Here is a 17,424-nt window from a genome sequence, read left to right on the forward strand (position 1 = left end):
CAATAAAGCTGAGTGAAATTAAGTGAAAATGTGACTTAGAGGTACTGTAGAATATTATTTAGTATTGAAAAAGAAGGAAATCCTTCCATTTGCAGCAACATGGATGAGCCTGGAATACATTAATGCTAAGAGAAATAAACCAGTCACAAGACAAATAATGTATTCCATTTATATGAGATGTAAAAGAGATAAAGGGTATTAAAAGTACACTTACGTGATGAGTGCTCAGTAATACATGGAATTGTTGAATCATATTGTACACCTGAAACTAATATAACATTATATCTTAATCATACTTCAATAAAAAATAAAATTAAATAGACTTAAAAATAAATTTTAAAAGGGTCAAACTTACAAAAGCAGAGAATGAAATGGTGGCTTCCAGGGGCTAGTGGTAGGAAGAAATGGGTAGTTATTCAGTTGACATAAAGTCAGTTATATTAAATGAATAAGTTCTAGAGATCTTCTGTACAACGTCATGCCTATAGTTAACAGTACAGTGTTATGTATTTAAAAATCATTAAAAAAATAAAAAATAAAAAATAAATAAAAAAAAAATAAAAATCATTAAGAGAGGAGTGTTGTGCTAAATGTTCTTACTATATACCAAAAAAGAAAACAAGAGAAGTCTTTTGGAGGTGATGGATATGCTTATTATCTTGATTGTGGTGATGGTATTGCAGGTGTATGCATATGTTTAAACTTATAAAAATATATATACATTAAATATGTGCAATTTTTGCATAGTAAGTATACCTCAATGAACTAAAAAAAAGTAAGATGCTATCACTGAACATAGAATAAAGACAAGGAAGAGAAAATAAACAGTTTATACAAACTAGAGCAATAAACAAGTGGCCACTCAATAAAATGTGGAAAGAAAAACATTATAAATGTGTAAATAAAGATTAGTACATGGTGTTTGGAGAATACCATATGAGTATTTAGTCTTCATGTAATCTAAAATTTTTTTAAATTTAGGAAAGAATTTATTTAAGAACAAAAATATGTTTTCACATCATCAGGATTTACTTATGAAGAACATCACAATGAATAAATTCCCAACAAAAGTGATCAATTTATCACCTTTTGACAATCAAGGTAAAATATATATATATACTTATATATATGTGTGTATACATACACACACATCAATGGTATAAAATAAGCATATAGTTACTTATAATAGTTTTTTAGTATGGTTTTTCATTTTACTCACTTTGTATCTTACTTTTTATTCAGAAATATTTTAGGTTAATCCTTGCAAGCCTGAAAATGAAATGGCTTTAGTTTATACTTTTGCTAACAGCATAATATTTCATAGTATAGAATTCTTTATTTAATCATTCTTCTATTAAAGGGAATTGACGTTTTTTAGCTTTTAACCACTCGTATGTCCATGAACATACATTGATGCTTATATTTATTTGGGAGAGTCCCAGGATTTTTAATGTTAAAAGATACTTCCAGGTTACTTTCCTAAAAGGTTACTAACATTAACATTTTCTCCAGCAATTGGAGGAAAAAATGCTTTTCTCTGCATAACTATTAGCCATACCGGAGGGTTTTTGTTCATTTAATGTATGTTCATCTGAGCTATTAAATCATATCTAAGTCTTTTTAAATGTTTTTCCACATTTGTTAATGTCCTTTTACTGCATAACTACCCCAAGACTATTTAGCTTAAAATAGTCATTCAGGATTTAAAGTTCATGATTCAGGAGTTAGCAATGACTGGTTTTGGCTGGCTAATTTATACATCTTTGATCACTTGTGGTTAATAGCTTCACTCACATGTCTGGCAATTAATTGGCTAGCTGTTATTTTGGGACAATGAGGCTGTATAGTCGGGGTTCATCAAGAAATAAAAACCTCACCAGTTGTTTGAAGAAAGAGCAAAAATCTAAAAACTCATTAAGTATAAAGTTGGTATTTAGGTAGCTGAGAGCTTAAAAGAATTCTAAAATAACATGGAGGAATGTCAGGAAGAAGTTGCCACTCCTCGGGCTGACGAAGACTTCTGAGTAGAAGATGCAGCTTTGTTGGTGCTGGTATCTCAGGAGGGTTCTTAGACATACTGCTGAAGAGAGAATCTTGCTGGCGTCTCAGCTGATGAAGCTTTAAATAAAACTGTTTTGCAAATATTGAGAAAACTACAGACCATGTCATGGAAAGAACTTCTGCTCCTGAGATAAAGAAACATTGCTGGGATGATGTTCACAGAGACTGAAAAGAGACACGAAACACTCAGGAAGCCCACTGGTAGCCAAATGACAGAAACAAGTCCCTTGTTTCTCCTCTAAACTTGGAGTCTCTCTTTAGCATGCCTTGTTTGCATAACCCTAATTTGGAGTTAACTAGCAAAGTAAAAATAGGCTATCAGAGTCCTGGATCCAGTACCACAAAGCAGACTATGGAAGGATGGTTTGTGAGCTAAGAGAAAACAAACTTTTCAAGGACACAGAGGTGACTTGGCCCCTAGTCCCTCATAATTCAGCTGATTAGCTTAAGAGTCTTCATGTTGTAATCTCAGGTTCTGAGAACAACATGTGAGCAAGCCCATTGTCCAAGCATTATACAAGCATTTGAAGTCTCTGCTTGCATTTGCTTTTGTTCCTTTTACTAAAGTCATAGAGCCAAGACCAGAGTTGTATGGGAGGATATGAATACTAGTAGTCAAGAATACATTGAGACCATTATTGAAACCAATCCACCACAGCATTCTCTCCAATTGGAATGGAGGGAATTCTTAATACCCACCCCATGCAAAAATGCATATGCTTTTCCCAGAACCTCACAAATTCATATTAAAATTTGGCCTTGGGGCCAGAGATCACAATTTTGTGACCTATAATCATTTTCAGAGGCAGCTCCTATAATCTGACTTCCTGCAAAACACACACATACACATACAGAATACAAGACAGGGATAGGATAGGCCTCACAGTCACCAGTCCCCTACGGAAATATACCAAAGAAAAAAACATAACAGAGGCACATAGCAGTAAATGATCCACACAGTCAGTTATCTTTTCCATCATTCAATTATATTTTAATTATATTATAATTTTCTCAGTAAAAATATGCAGGCAAAAAAGAAATGAATAGGATGTTGGGAGATCCTATGATGAAATGCAGGCTGAGGCATAAGAAACTATCACAAATGTCTGGCAATTGATGTCAGCATCACCATAGCATAAGATGTCTCTTGTTTTTGTCGCCTCATTCTCAACAAAAATTTGGCAACTATCCATGAACAAAAATGCCTTTGTCAAAGTTATGGGATCCAGCATCAACACCAAATGATCTGGAAAAGCCCTGGCCACCTGTGCATAGGGTAATAGGCAGACAAACCTCCATCCTAGCTGTGGACTCTATAATAATAGCTCATGAATGGTTCCAACTCCTCTTGGCCACGGTCAGGGAGCACCTGGACAACACTGACTTGGGCAGTCACCCATAGACAAGAGGCTTTGTGGAAGTCCAGGTTTCCAGATAAGATGTTCCAAAAATCCCAAAAAGAAGTTTTTCTGTTGGAGCAGAAAAATAGTTTGGACACATTGGATTGGATAAGACTCTGCCTGCATCACATGTCCCCTGCAGGTAGAGCCAAGTGAGACTCTCTCATACCGTGATTTTCCCTTTGCAGGGGAAGAAAGAGCGGGCATCAGGCTTTTCCAGTTGTGAAGGACACCACCAAAGCATCTAGAGTACTAAATCGTGGGGTGAGGGGAGATCAGGAGAATGGCAGATATGATTCTCAGAGAGCATTAAAGGGATGTAGTTTCTACTGACTATGTTGTGGACTCCCATCCAGAAGCCCACCCATGAACTGCTGGGAAAGCCTCACTTGTAGAATCCCCCAACTGGCTTGTGGGACAGGATTGTCTCACCCACACCTCCCTCAACTCTGCAGCTAGCTCCCAATCCAGAGAAAATATAAAAGCTTAAGAATTCGGCCACAAGAGGGAACATTCAAGGTTCCAGAAAACCTCAGGATTTCTTCTAGCAGGGCTAATAAAGGCAGTTCTTTCCTGGAAGAGGTAACTGCTCCTTCAAATGTAATATAGCAACACAAAACTCCAAGGAATGTGAAAAATCAAGGAAACGTAACACCACCAAAGAATTATAAGAATCTTCCAGTACCAAATCCAAAGACAGAGGTCTAAAATTTACCCTACAAAGAATTCAAAATAACTATTTTATTATATGTAGTATTAGAAATATATAAAATATAATTATGTATTATTTGTATATAAAATATAAAGTACATAATAGAACTTTAAATATATATATAATACTATACTATTCAGCTATAAAAAAAAGAAGGGAATCCTGCTATTTGCACCAGCACAGATATGCCTTGGAGGAATTATACTGATGTGAAACAAGTCAGACAGAGAAAGACATCTACAATGTGATCTCACTCATATGGAATCTAAGAAGAAGCTAAACTCATAGAAACAGAGAGTAGAGTGGTGCTACCAGAAGCTATGGGTTGGGGGAAATGGGGAGATATTGGTCAAAGAGTATAAACTTTCAGTTAGAAGATGATAAGTTCTGTGAACCTAATGTACATCATGATGAGATTATAGTTATCAATACTGTATTACATGCTTGAAAGTTCTAGAAGAGTATTAAATGTTATCACTACAAAAAGGATATGGTAATTATGTGATGTAATAGAGGCTAACCAATACATTGTACACCTCAAAACTACACATATTTTTGTCAAATACATCTCAATAAAGCTGGAAAAAAAAACAAAAACAAATGAATGACATAATCTTACTGTCAGAGGTAGAGAAAAATGAGCAGTTTGAAGTAACTGGAAAAGAGTGCTTTGAGTGGATACTGTAAGGCTAACACAAGCAACTACAGAAACATGATACTCTAGTTGGTAGATGTGTTCCTCAGAGAGGTACAGATTAGCAATTATTTTCTTAAAATATTTCAATGAGTCATAAATTTTGTATCAGAAAATTTGCCCCATCTTAGTTAAATGAGTCAAGGTATGAGTCAAGGATTTTAGTAAATTTACCGAGGTCTACAGTCACCATCTTAATTCAGTTTTAGAACATTTTCACCATTCCTGCAAGATCCCTAGTGATAGTTTAGTTAAGTTACTTCCCACTTCTGGTCCCAGGTGACCACTAACATGCTTTTTGTGTCTATCAATTTACCTTTTCTGGACATTTCACATGAATGGAATCATACAAAACATGATGTTTTGTGTGTAGCTCTTTTCAGTGAGCATGGTTTTGAGCTTCACCCATATAGTAATGTATCATATTTCATTTCTTTTTATTGCTGAATAGTATTCTCCTGTATGGCTGTAAAATATATTCTTTATCCATTCATAGGTTCATGATCATTTGTTCATTTGACTTTTTGGCTCTAAGGAATGCTGCTCTGAATATTTTCATGTTGGTCTTTATGAAGACGTGTTTTCATTTCTCTTTGGTGGCTACCTAGGAGTAGAGTTACTGTGTTGTTCGGTAAACTTATGTTTAAATATTTTTTTTAAATTCCAAACTGTTTTTTAAAATGCCTGTGCCATTTTACCTACATACCAACAAGGAATGAAGGCTTTTACTTCTTCTAATCCTTGCCATCACTTGACTATTGTCTGTCCTTTTGATTATAAACATTCTGTTGCATATGCAATGGCATTTCATTGTGGTTTTTATTTATATGTCCTTGAAAGATGATTTTGGACACCTTTTCATGTGCTTATTAGCCATTTGTGTATTTCTTTGATGAAATGTCTTTAAAAGTTTTTTGCCCATTTTTTAAGTTCTTAAAACTTTAAGAATTTTTTATATATTCTGGATGCAATTTCCTTATTGTATACATGATTTATAAATATTTTCTTCCAGTCTAGAGGTTGTATTAACTTTCTTAATGGCAGTCAAAAGTTTTGAATTTTGATGAAGCCCAATATATTAATTTTTCTTTTATGGATCATGCTTTTAAACTTGTATCTCAAAAAGTATTGCCTATTTAAGATCTCAAGATTTTCTATTTTTTCTAAGAGTTTTATAGTATTGCTATTACATTTAGGTATGGAATTTATTTTGAGTTAATTTTTGTATATAATGAGAAGTAAAGTTTCAGGTTCATCTTTTTGCAAGTGTCTATCCAATTGTTCCAGAAACATTTGTGAAAAGAGAATCCTGTTTCAGTTGAATTGCCTTTGTAACTAGTTGAAAATCAATTAGCTATAATTAGAGTTTACTAATTATAGCTAATAGTCTATTAGCTATAATTAGTCTCAGTTCTGTTCCTTAGACCTATTTGTCTATTACTGTGCTATTACCATACTGTTTTGATAACACTTTATAGTAAAATTTATAATTGGAAAGTGAAATCTCTATAGTGTTATTGAACTTTTACAAATGGTTTTGGCTATTCTAAGTCTTTTGAATTCTGTATAAATTTTAGTTTAAGTTGTTAACTTCTGAAAAAAAAAAAGCCTCCTGAAGAACTGATAGGGATTATATTGAATCTATATATCAATTTGAAAAGAATTGTCATCTTAAAAAATATGAGTGTTCTAAGAGTTCTGGTTCAAGATGGTGACATAAGAGATTCCCAAACTCACATATATCAATTACTAAGTTGTCTACTAAAACTAATACAGTGGCATATGTCAGTCATATTTCAAATAAATAAGTTCTAATGTATGAACATTAAATTTATTTATTTAGATTATCTTTAATTTCCCTCTACAGTATTTTATAACTTTCAGTCAAGTCTTTCCCCTCTGTTAAATTCATTAATATTATATTCTTTTTTGATACTATTGCAAATGAAATTGTTTTCCTAATTTAGTTTTGAAGTTATTCAATGTTCATGTATAGGAATGAAATTGAGTTTTCATTAATATACCCAGCAATACAGTTTTAGGTAGTGGTCTTTTTAAAAAGCTAATTGAAGAAAAGAGTTTTGAAAAGATATGTTACATTTATAGTTTCCCATATGATTACCTTTAAGGTGCTTTTTATTTCTTCACGCAGATTTAAGTTACTCTCTGGTATCATTTTGTACCAGCCTGAAGTATTTTCTTAAGCATTTCTTTTAAGATATTTTTGCTAATATAACAACAAATAGTCTTGGTTGTTTTTTATCAAGGAAGATTTTTGTTTTATCTATTATCTATTATTATTTTTGAAGAATAATTTTTCTGGATATTAAATTCTTGGTTATGAATTTTTGCTTTCAGCACTTTTAAAATATTATCCCACTGCCTTCTGGCCTTCACTGTTGTGACAGAAAGTCAGATGTCAATTTTAATAGCTTTATCAATCTATAATTCACATACTATATAGTTCATTCATTTACAGTGTGTAATTCAATGGCTTTTAGTACATTCACAGAGTTGTGCTTTCATCACCATGTTCGATTTTAAAACATTTTCATTATGTGAAAAAGAAATCTTCACACTCCCAGCCATTATCCACTAATCTAATTTATGTCTCTATAAAATTTACCTATTCTGGACATTTCATAGAAACGGAATTTATAATAGGTGGTCTTTGTGACCTCTTTTACTTAGCTCTTATTTCTAAAACTGTCCTTAATGTACCAAAATTAGTTATAAATGTAATCCAACTTACAGTTAACATACTTTCTAAATATTTCTAGAATTACCTTATGAGTACATCTCACCCCATGTGACTGAACCTCCAAAAGCATATCATAGAACATCTAGGATTGGGTCATCCAATTATAAAGCCATCCATCTTCGTTCACTGAATAAAGAAACTTCAGGTAATGTATAATGTGATTTTTTTTAATTAGTAAAGCTTTAATTATATGGAAACAATCACATCGTACTAGCTATAGTTATATAACCAGTTTAGCAAAACATAGATGAAAGTAAACACTGATTAAACTTATCTAACATATATGCATTCTTAGTGAATGAGTAGTATCCCTGGTATAGCTCTTCTTCCCTGCCACCACTAAATTGGAGCTCCGCATTTTTTCTCAACCTTACTTTCTTTTTTTTTATTTTAAGATTTATTTATTTACAAGAAAGAGAAAGAAAGAGAGCACACATGTGAGTAGGCAGAGGGAAGGAATCTCAAGCAGACTCCCTACTGAGCATGGAGCCCCATGCAGGGCTCAATCTCAGGGCCTGAGATGGTGACCTGAACCAAATTCTTAACAGACAGAGCTACCCAGGTGCCCCACTCAACCTTCTATTCTTGCTCACTACTATAGATCCTGCAGGTAGCTGAGATAATCCATTTTATAATCTTCTTTTTTAGATTTATATATTCCCCTTTTGTCCAATCCCAGGTAAGGATCTGCAATACAGAAACTCAACATGAGGTAGATTGGAAGGAAAATAAACATTGTTTTCCCTTTCTCTTCATTACTATCTCCCCAGCTATCTAATCCATTAATATCTAGGAACTAATTTACAGATTCCATTTCTTATCATTGCTCCAGAGGCATTATATAATCATCACCCTAGTATATTTCCTATAGATACTGGGTTTGAAGGTTTTTTTTTAATGTAGATTATTTTTCTTTGGTCTATTATATTCTCTAAAGCCCCAAATAAATATATAATTATTATATTTTATCAAGACTTTTGCCAATTTTTCATTCTCTGTGTCTTTATCTCTTAACGTTATATCTGTTGTCTACCTTATACCATTCTGTGGATATGTAATTCAGAGATAAAATAAATTTGACTATTAACTGAAATAAGGCATGATTAAGCAAACAAGTCTTCTGTAGAATTAGAAAAATTAATTATAATATGTTCCTTATGTTCAGATAAGCTACCCTTTTCTTCCTACTAACTGCCAGACAATGAGATCAGTAATCTTACAGTATGTTTTAGTCAAAGTAATTGATTTTAGATTCACCTCCTACTTCATATCGCCTACAAAACTGCTTCCCATTTATTAGTTCCTAGTTGACCTACAGTTTGGGTTTTTTTCTAAGCTAAAGCTTTCTCTTTGATGGAGTGTTAAGTATAAGCAGTAAGAGTGCCTTAAGAAACAAGAAAGAGAAAGAGAATCAGAACTAACAAAAAGCCTGAATAATCTACTACCTAAATTTCTACACCATGATTAAAGAACAATAATAGTGGATCTCTTTTATGGTGAAATAGAAATGATTCTATTATAAATGTTTTTATTTTCCATCAAACCATCAAGCCTTTTAATCTGAAAATAATGACATAAATATTTTTTAAGCAAACTTGCCTTCAGGAAATGGAAGAATTCAAAATGTTTTATCTCTGTAAGAAATATATTGTAGAAACTCATTGTATTAATTTAGTAAATTTTTCCCACTAATTTTCAGAAAACACGATCTAAATGCTCCACATTCTGCTTTTTATTTTAGCATCTTTTTCTTCAATTGAGCATTTTGAAGCTGTTTTCTTTATTACATAGTTTTGTTTTTAACAGTGTTCAAAATATGTATCTTAACAATAGTATTTCTAAACATTTCTACCTCCATTAACACTAGATTGTTCACTGTAGTTATTTACCAATTTTAAAATAAAGACATCCTGTTTTATATAAAAAAAACTGTATATGAGAAATTATCAATTTCATTGTTTAAGTCTTATTTTATTGTAATACTGAAAAGAAAACTCTTCCTCTGGCATTTTTATATACAGTATTTCTATTATTTCTTTTTCTGGGTTTGAACTCCTACTGCTTTTATTTATAAATATCAAATACCCAGCAAGGAAAAACCAGAAATAAAATATTTACATTAGTAAAGCTGTTTTAAATTATTTTTAATAATTTAAAGAAACTGTTTTTGAAGTGTATTAAGATTATTTTACATTTTTAAAAGTTGAAATCTGATCTTTCTAGGATAATTTAATAATATTATTTTCATTTTTTTAGGGCATCGAAAAGATTCTACCTCAAAAAAACATGTTGACTTTACAAATAATCTGCTTTCTGTGATCTCTACAACTAGAAAACCTATCTACAAAGGTAAAAAATTACTGCTATATAAAGACAAATGAAAAAACTTTATACTATGTTTCCAGTGTCTCTATTTACCAATTACCTGAAACTTATAGGCCCCCTTCACCAGACAATATTATAAGTCAAGTATATTTTTCTAAACCTTTCTTCAAATGTGTGTTTGACACACACATATACACATCTATATATGTGAGTTTGCTGGTTCTGTACATAATGGAATCACTTAGATGGATCCTACTCCTCTCCAATCCAGGTAAACTGGTACTATAGATTTATTTATATCTCACACCTTTAAGTTGCTTCATGATATTCTATAGTGTGAATGTGCTATATCTTATTCAATCATTCCTCTAAATGAATGACATTTAGATTTTTATCAAAGTATTTTTTGCTACTACAGGCAATGGTACAATAAATATCATTGTACCTATATATCTATATTGCAGTGATTTCTATAAAACAGAGCATGTAAACATGTATTACATTAAAGGTATGTATATATTTTTATTTTAATGTATAAATAAAGGTATGTATTTTATTTTAATGTATAAATCCAAATTACTTTTCAAATGATCATAATTAATAATTATGCTAGCAAATTCATGAAGGACTCATTTCCCAGCATTGTAGCCAGCACTAGACTTTTAATAGATTGAAAATGTTAATATTGTTAAGATATCAATACTATGCAAACTGATCTACAGACTCAGTGTAATACATATCAATATCCCAGCAATGTTTTTTAAAGAAACAGGAAAACGTATTCTAAAATCCGTATGGATGGATGCCTGGCTGGCTCAGTGGTTGAGCCTCTGCCTTTAGCTCAGGGTGTGATCCTGGAGTCCCGGGATGGAGTCCCACATCAGTCTCCCCATCAGGTACCTGCTTTTCCCTCTGTCTAGGTCTCTACCTCTCTCTCTGTCTCTAATGAATAAATAAATAAAATCTTTAATAAAATAAAATAAGATTCGTATGGGATCTTAAAGGTCCCTGAATAGTCAAAATAATCTTGAAAAAGAACAACGTTGGAGGATTCACACTTCATTATTTTGAAACTTACTACAAAGCAACAGTAAACAAAACAATGTGGTATTGGCAAAAGAGAGACATACACAGTAAGGAAATAGGTAGGGAACAAAGAAAAAATATCACATATATGGTCAAATGACTTTTGACAAGGATGTTAAGACCACTCAATGGGAAAAGGAGAATGGTACAATATATGGTGCTGGAGAAACCTGATATCCATATGCCAAAGAGTGAAATTAGATCCCTGCCTTATAACTTACCTTAGAGCTTAAAATAGATGAAATACCTAAAACTAAGTGCTAAACTATAAAACTCTTATAATAAAGCAGGAAGAAATCTTAAAGACACTGTATTTGACAATAATGTCTTGAGTATGACACCAAAGTAACAGTCAAACAAAAATAGGCATATTTTATCACAATTTTAAAATTATCAAAAGACAAGATTAATAAAGCAAAAGGAAATCCACAGAATGAGAAAAAATTATTTGCAAATCATATATCTGAATAACAGTCAACAACCAGAATATATAGAGAACTCTTAAGATTCAACAATGAAAACAAAAAACTTAAAAAAAAACAGTGAACAAAGGATTTAATGGACATTTCTCCAAAGAGGATATACAGATAGCCAATAGGCACATGAAAATATGGTAAACATCACTATTTATTAAGGAAATGCAAATCAAAACCACAGTGAGATATCACTTCACACCCAGTAGGATGACTATTATGAAGACAAAGAAGGAAAAAAATGAAAAATAAATAAATATTAGGATGTGGAGAAATTTGGACTTTTATGTACTATGGGTAGGCATGGTGCAACTACTATGGAAATCAGTATGGTGATTCCTCAAAATATTAAATAAAGCATTATCAAGTGATTCAGCAATTCCGATCCCAGATATATGCTAAAATAATGAAAGCAGGGATATGAAAAGAGCTTTGTTTATGGCAGCATCATCCACAATAGCCAAAAGAGAGAAGCCATTCAAATGCCCAACAGCGGTGAGTGGACAAAAAAATATGACATATGCTTGTGATGGAATATTATTCATCCTTAAAAAGGAAAGAAAATCTGATACATCATGGTATAGCATAAAACATGGATAATAATGGAAGACATTATGCTAAGTTGAGTAAGCCAATCACAAAAGAACAAACACTGCATGATTGCACTTACATGAAGTATCTTAACATGGTCAAATTCATAGAGACAGTAAGTAGCATGATGGTTGCCAGGAGCTGAGGAGAATGGGAATGGAGAATTTTTTTAATGGGTGCAGTTTCTATTTTGCAAGATGAAAAGGTCTGAAGATCGATAGTGGTGATGGTTGCATAGTGTGAATGTACTTAATGCCATTGAACTATAAACTTAAAAATGGGTTAAATGGTAAATTATATATTATGTATATTTTACCATAATTTTAAAAATAAATTACAAAAAATGCATAGTAAAAATGTTTTATCTTCAATGAGAATTATTTACATTCAATGAGAACTAAGCATATTTTAATATTTGAGCTATTTTAATTTTTACCATGATTCATCTCTTTATATTCCTTGCTTATTTTTCTGTTAGTTGCCTTTGTTATTGTAGAAGTTATTGTAGAAGTTTTTTGTGTAATAGGATTTAAAATTTTCTATCAATTCAAATTTCAGAGAAATTTAAGGAATTCCAGAAGGAATTTTCATATAATCTATACCCAGGTTCATTACTTTTTTATATACTGTCTTTTTGTCTTATCATCTTCCTTATATTCGTATATATGTGTGTGTGTCTATCATAAACAGTATTTTTTCTGAACTGTATAAGGGTAATTTGGAAGAAGGTGACCATGTTATCTATGTATTCTGTTATATCTAGGCGTAGAATAAACACTAAAAATAAATGAAAAGAAAATAACAATGTGATTATTAGTTAACTCACCACACTCAGGCTAGGGACAAAATACTGCCCACAGAGGGCACAGACAGTCTCCACAGACACCTGGCCTGAACGATAGACAGACAGAACACAACAACAGAGCACATACAGCACACACCAGAGACATCCCCTAAAGTGCTGGGCCCTGGACACTACATCATTTCTTCCTCATAAGACCATTACGTTCAGGAGCAAGAGACATAACTGGCTTTTCTAACACAGAGAAGAATGCTGAGACTTAAACAAAATGCCAAGATGGAGTAATTCATCCCAAACAAAAGAACAAGATAAGGCCATGTCCAGAGTAAGTGAAAAAAATATAAGTAACATACCTGATGGAGAATTTAAAGCAAAAATCATAAGGATGTTCACTGGGCTTGAGGAAAGAATATAAGACTTCAGGGAGGCCCTCACCCCAGAGATAAGAGTTAAAAAAATCAGTCAGAAATGAAAAATGCAAGAACATAGTTTGGAAATAGGCTGGATGCAGTGAACACAAGATTGGAAGAAGCAGTAGGGTGAAAAAGTGACATAAAAGAAAATAATGACACTGAACAAAAAGAGAGAATAATTATGGAACATGAGAACAGACATAGGGAACTCAGTGACTCCATCAAACATAATAACATTCATATTATAGAAATTCCAGAAAAAGAAAAAAAGAGAAGAGGGGGCAGGAAATTTATTTGAGGAAATCATAGCTGAAAACGTCCTTAACCTGAGTAAGGGAAAAGACGTACAGATACATGAGAAACAGAGGACCACCAACAAAATCATTGAAAGCAGGCCAACATCAACACATATTATAATTAAATTTGCAAAAGTATAGTGATAAAAGAAAACATTTTAGGGGTGCCTGGGTGGCTCATTTGGTTAAAGGTCTGCCTTTGGCTTGGGTTGTGATCCCAGGGTCCTGGGATCAAGTCCTGCATTGGGCTCCCTGCTCTGAGGAGAACCTGCTTCTCCCTCTGTCTCTGACTCCCTCTCTCTTTCTGTCTCTCATGAATAAATAAACAAAATCTTAAAAAAAAGAAAAGAAAACATTTTAAAAGCAGCAATATTAAAGAACACAGTAATATAAATGCAAAAGTAGCTCCATGAGGCTAGCTGGGAATTTTTCTTAAATATTTTATTTATTTATGAGAGACACAGAGAGAGGGAGAGGCAGAGACACAGGCAGAGAGAGAAGCAGGCTCCATGCAGGGAGCTCAGTGTGGGACTTGATCCCGGGACTCCAGAATCATGCACTGGGCCAAAGAGAGGCACTCAACTGCTGAGCCACTGGGCATCCCAAGCTGGAGATTTTTCAGCAGAAACTTCTCAAGCCAGAAGGGAGTGAAATGATATATTCAAAGTGCTGAATGGGAAAACTTTTCATCCAAAAATGCTCTATCCAGCAAGGCTATCATTCAGAAAAGAAGTAAAGAATTTCCCACACAAAAACTGAAGTTTGTGACCACGAAACCAGCCATTCAAGAAATACTAAAGGGGACTCTTTGAGTGGAAAGGAGAGAATACAAATGACAGAGATAGAGAAATGATAGAGAGGCGGGGCAAGATGGCGGAAGAGTAGGGTCCCCAAGTCACCTGTCCTCACCAACTTACCTAGATAACTTTCAAATCATCTTGAAAACCTATGAATTCGACCTGAGATTTAAAGAGAGAACAGCTGGAATGCTACAGTGAGAAGAGTTTGCGCTTCTTTCGAGGTAGGAAGATGGAAAAAAAGAAATAATAAAAAAGCATCCAAGGGGGAGGGGCCCCACGAGGAGCCAGGCAAAGGCCCCCAGTGAGAGCCTCCAGGTCGGAGAAGCCCAGTCCTGGAAAAGCAGGAGCTTTACCAATCTTCCCGGGAAAGGTGCTTGCAGGTAACTAGGGCAGGATCCAGGAAGGGCAGTGGAGCCCCCAGGGTCCCGGGGTCACTACAGAGGAAGTGCGCCCCGGGGGAGAGCGAGCCACACACAGCGGAGTTCCCTAAAGGGCTGCAGCGCGTGCCTCGCAGAGCCCGGGAGCAGCTCAGGTGGCAGCTCCGCATGGAGGGAGCTGTGCCGAGAGAGCGCGATTCCAGCAGCACAGGCCCTGGAGCCCAGGGTGTGGGGAGACACAGCCCAGGATCAGGCAGAGGCTGGGAGGACACAGAACAGTGAGGATGTTCCTGCCTCAGGGTGACCCCAAGCTGTGCAGATTGGCACCCCCCCCACTCCCGGAGCATCCAGGCCCCTGCAGACTGGGAGCTGCGGTAGTTACTGCGGGAGCTGACTCCAGGGCTGGAGAGCTGGCGGCCGCCACTGTTGTTGTTCCTCCAGGTGTCACCTTGTACCTGGGACTGAGCAGGGGCCTCACAGTATAAATAGCTCCCAAGGAGCCAAGCACCTGGCAGGGTGCTGGGCAGCTCCCCCAGGTGCACACACCTGAGAATCGGCACAACCCACCCCTCCCCCAGAAGACCAGCTATGAACAAATCATAGCTGAGAACTTCCCTAACTTGAAAAGGGAAACAGGCATTCAGATCTAGGAGATAGAAAGATTCCCCCTCTAAAATCAATAAAAAACACTCAACACAGGGACGTTTAATAGTGAAACTTGCAAATTCCAAAGATAAAGAAATGATCCTTAAAGTAGCAAGAAACAAGAGATGCCTAAACTTTATGCAGAGAAGCATTAGGTTAACAGCAGACCTCTCCACAGAGACCTGGCAGGCCAGAAAGGGCTGGCGGGATATATAAAGGAACCTAAATGAGAAGAACATGCAGACAAGAATACTTTATCCAGCACAGTTCTCATTCAGAAGGAGAGATAAAGAGCTTCCAAGATGGCAAAAACTGGAAATATGTGACCACCAAACCAGCTCTGCAAGAAATATTAAGGGGGACCCTGTAAAAGAAAGAGGAGTCCAAGGAAAGAATCCACAAAATCAGGGACTGAATAGGTATTATGATGACCTAAATTCATATCTTTCAATAGTAACTCTGAATGTGAATGGGCTTAATGATCCCATCAAAAGGCGCAGGGTTTCAGACTGGATAAAAACGCAAGACCCATCTATTTGATGTCTACAAGAGACTCATTTTAGACAGAAGGACACCTACAGCCTGAAAATAAAAAGTTGGAGAACCATGTACCATTTAAGTGACCCTCAGAAGAAATGAGGGGTAGCCATCCTCATATGAGATAACGTTTATCCCAACCACTGTGTAGTAAGATATGAAGAGGGACACTATATCATACTTAAAGGGAATATCCAACAAGAAGACCTAACAATCATGAATATTTATGCCCCAAATGTGGGAGCTGCCAAGTATATCAATCAATAAATAACCAAAGTTAAGACATATTTAGATAATAATATACTAATAATGGGAGACTTCAAAACGGCGCTTTCTGCAAATGATAGATTACTAAGCACAACATCTCCAAAGAAACAAGAGCTTTAAATGATACACTAGACCAGATGGATTTCACAGAAAATTACAGAAGTTTACATCCAAACGCAACTGAATACTCATTCTTCTCAAGTGCACATGGAACTTTTTCCAGCACAGATCACATACTGGGTCACAAATCAGGTCTTAACCGATATCAAAAGATTGGGATTATCCCCTGCATATTTTCAGACCATAATGCTTTGAAACTAGAATTAAACCACAAGAAGTTTGGAAGGATTTCAAACAAGTGGATATTAAAGAGCATCCTGCTAAAAGATGAAAGGGTCAATCATGAAATTAGAGGAGAATTTAAAAGATTCATGAAAACTAATGAGAATGAAGATACAACCATTCAAAATCTTTGGGATGCAGCAAAAGCAGTCCTGAGGGGAAAGTACATCGCAATACAAGCATCCATCCAAAAACTGGAAAGAACTAAAATACAAAGCTAACCTTGCACCTAAAGGAGCTGGAAAAGGAACAGCAAATAAAACCTTCACCCAGAAGAAGAAGAGAATTAATAAAGATTCAAACAGAACTCAATGAGATAGAGACCAGAAGAACTGTGGAATAGATCAACAAAACCAGGAGTTGGTTCTATGAAATAATTAATAAGCGAGCCTTATTAAAAAGAAGAGAGAAAAGGCTCAAATTATAAAATCATGAATGAGAAAGGAGATATCACCTCCAACATGAAGGAAATACAAACGATTTTAAAAACATATTATGAGCAGCTATATGACAATAAATTAGGCAATTTAGAAAAAAATGGACACATTTTTGGAAAACCACAAACTACCATAACTGGAACAGAAAGAAATAGAAAACCTGAACGGGCCAATAACCACAGGGGAAATTGAAGCAGTCATCAAAAACCTCCCAAAACACAAAAAGTCCAGGGCCAGATGGCTTCCCAGGGGAATTCTATCAATGTTTGAAGAAGAAAAAATACCTATTCTACTAAAGCTGTTCCAAAAGATAGGAAGAGATAGAATACTTCCAAACTTATTCTATCAGGCCAACATCACTTTAATTCTAAAACCAAACACCCCATAGGAAGGATAATTAGAGAC

The 17,424-nt window shown here is 34.7% G+C and overlaps 1 protein-coding gene across 4 annotated transcripts in view; it reads left to right on the forward strand.

Annotated features, from left to right (window-relative positions):
• LOC140633280 (coiled-coil domain-containing protein 7-like) overlaps window positions 1-17,424 on the forward strand; it is a 356,022-nt gene that overhangs the window by 317,820 nt on the left and 20,778 nt on the right. For 3 of the 4 annotated variants that reach the window (XM_072825599.1, XM_072825600.1, XM_072825603.1), the window contains 3 exons: window positions 982-1,101; window positions 7,648-7,773; window positions 9,885-9,977. In XM_072825599.1, the coding sequence (XP_072681700.1) occupies window positions 982-1,101; window positions 7,648-7,773; window positions 9,885-9,977 (339 nt within the window). The remainder of the gene's footprint in view (window positions 1-981; window positions 1,102-7,647; window positions 7,774-9,884; window positions 9,978-17,424) is intronic. The other variant, XM_072825602.1, reaches the window with a different exon arrangement.

The sequence above is a fragment of the Canis lupus genome, chromosome 5, assembly GCF_048164855.1.
Source record: "Canis lupus baileyi chromosome 5, mCanLup2.hap1, whole genome shotgun sequence".
In the NCBI taxonomy this organism is placed as follows: Eukaryota; Metazoa; Chordata; class Mammalia; order Carnivora; family Canidae; genus Canis; species Canis lupus.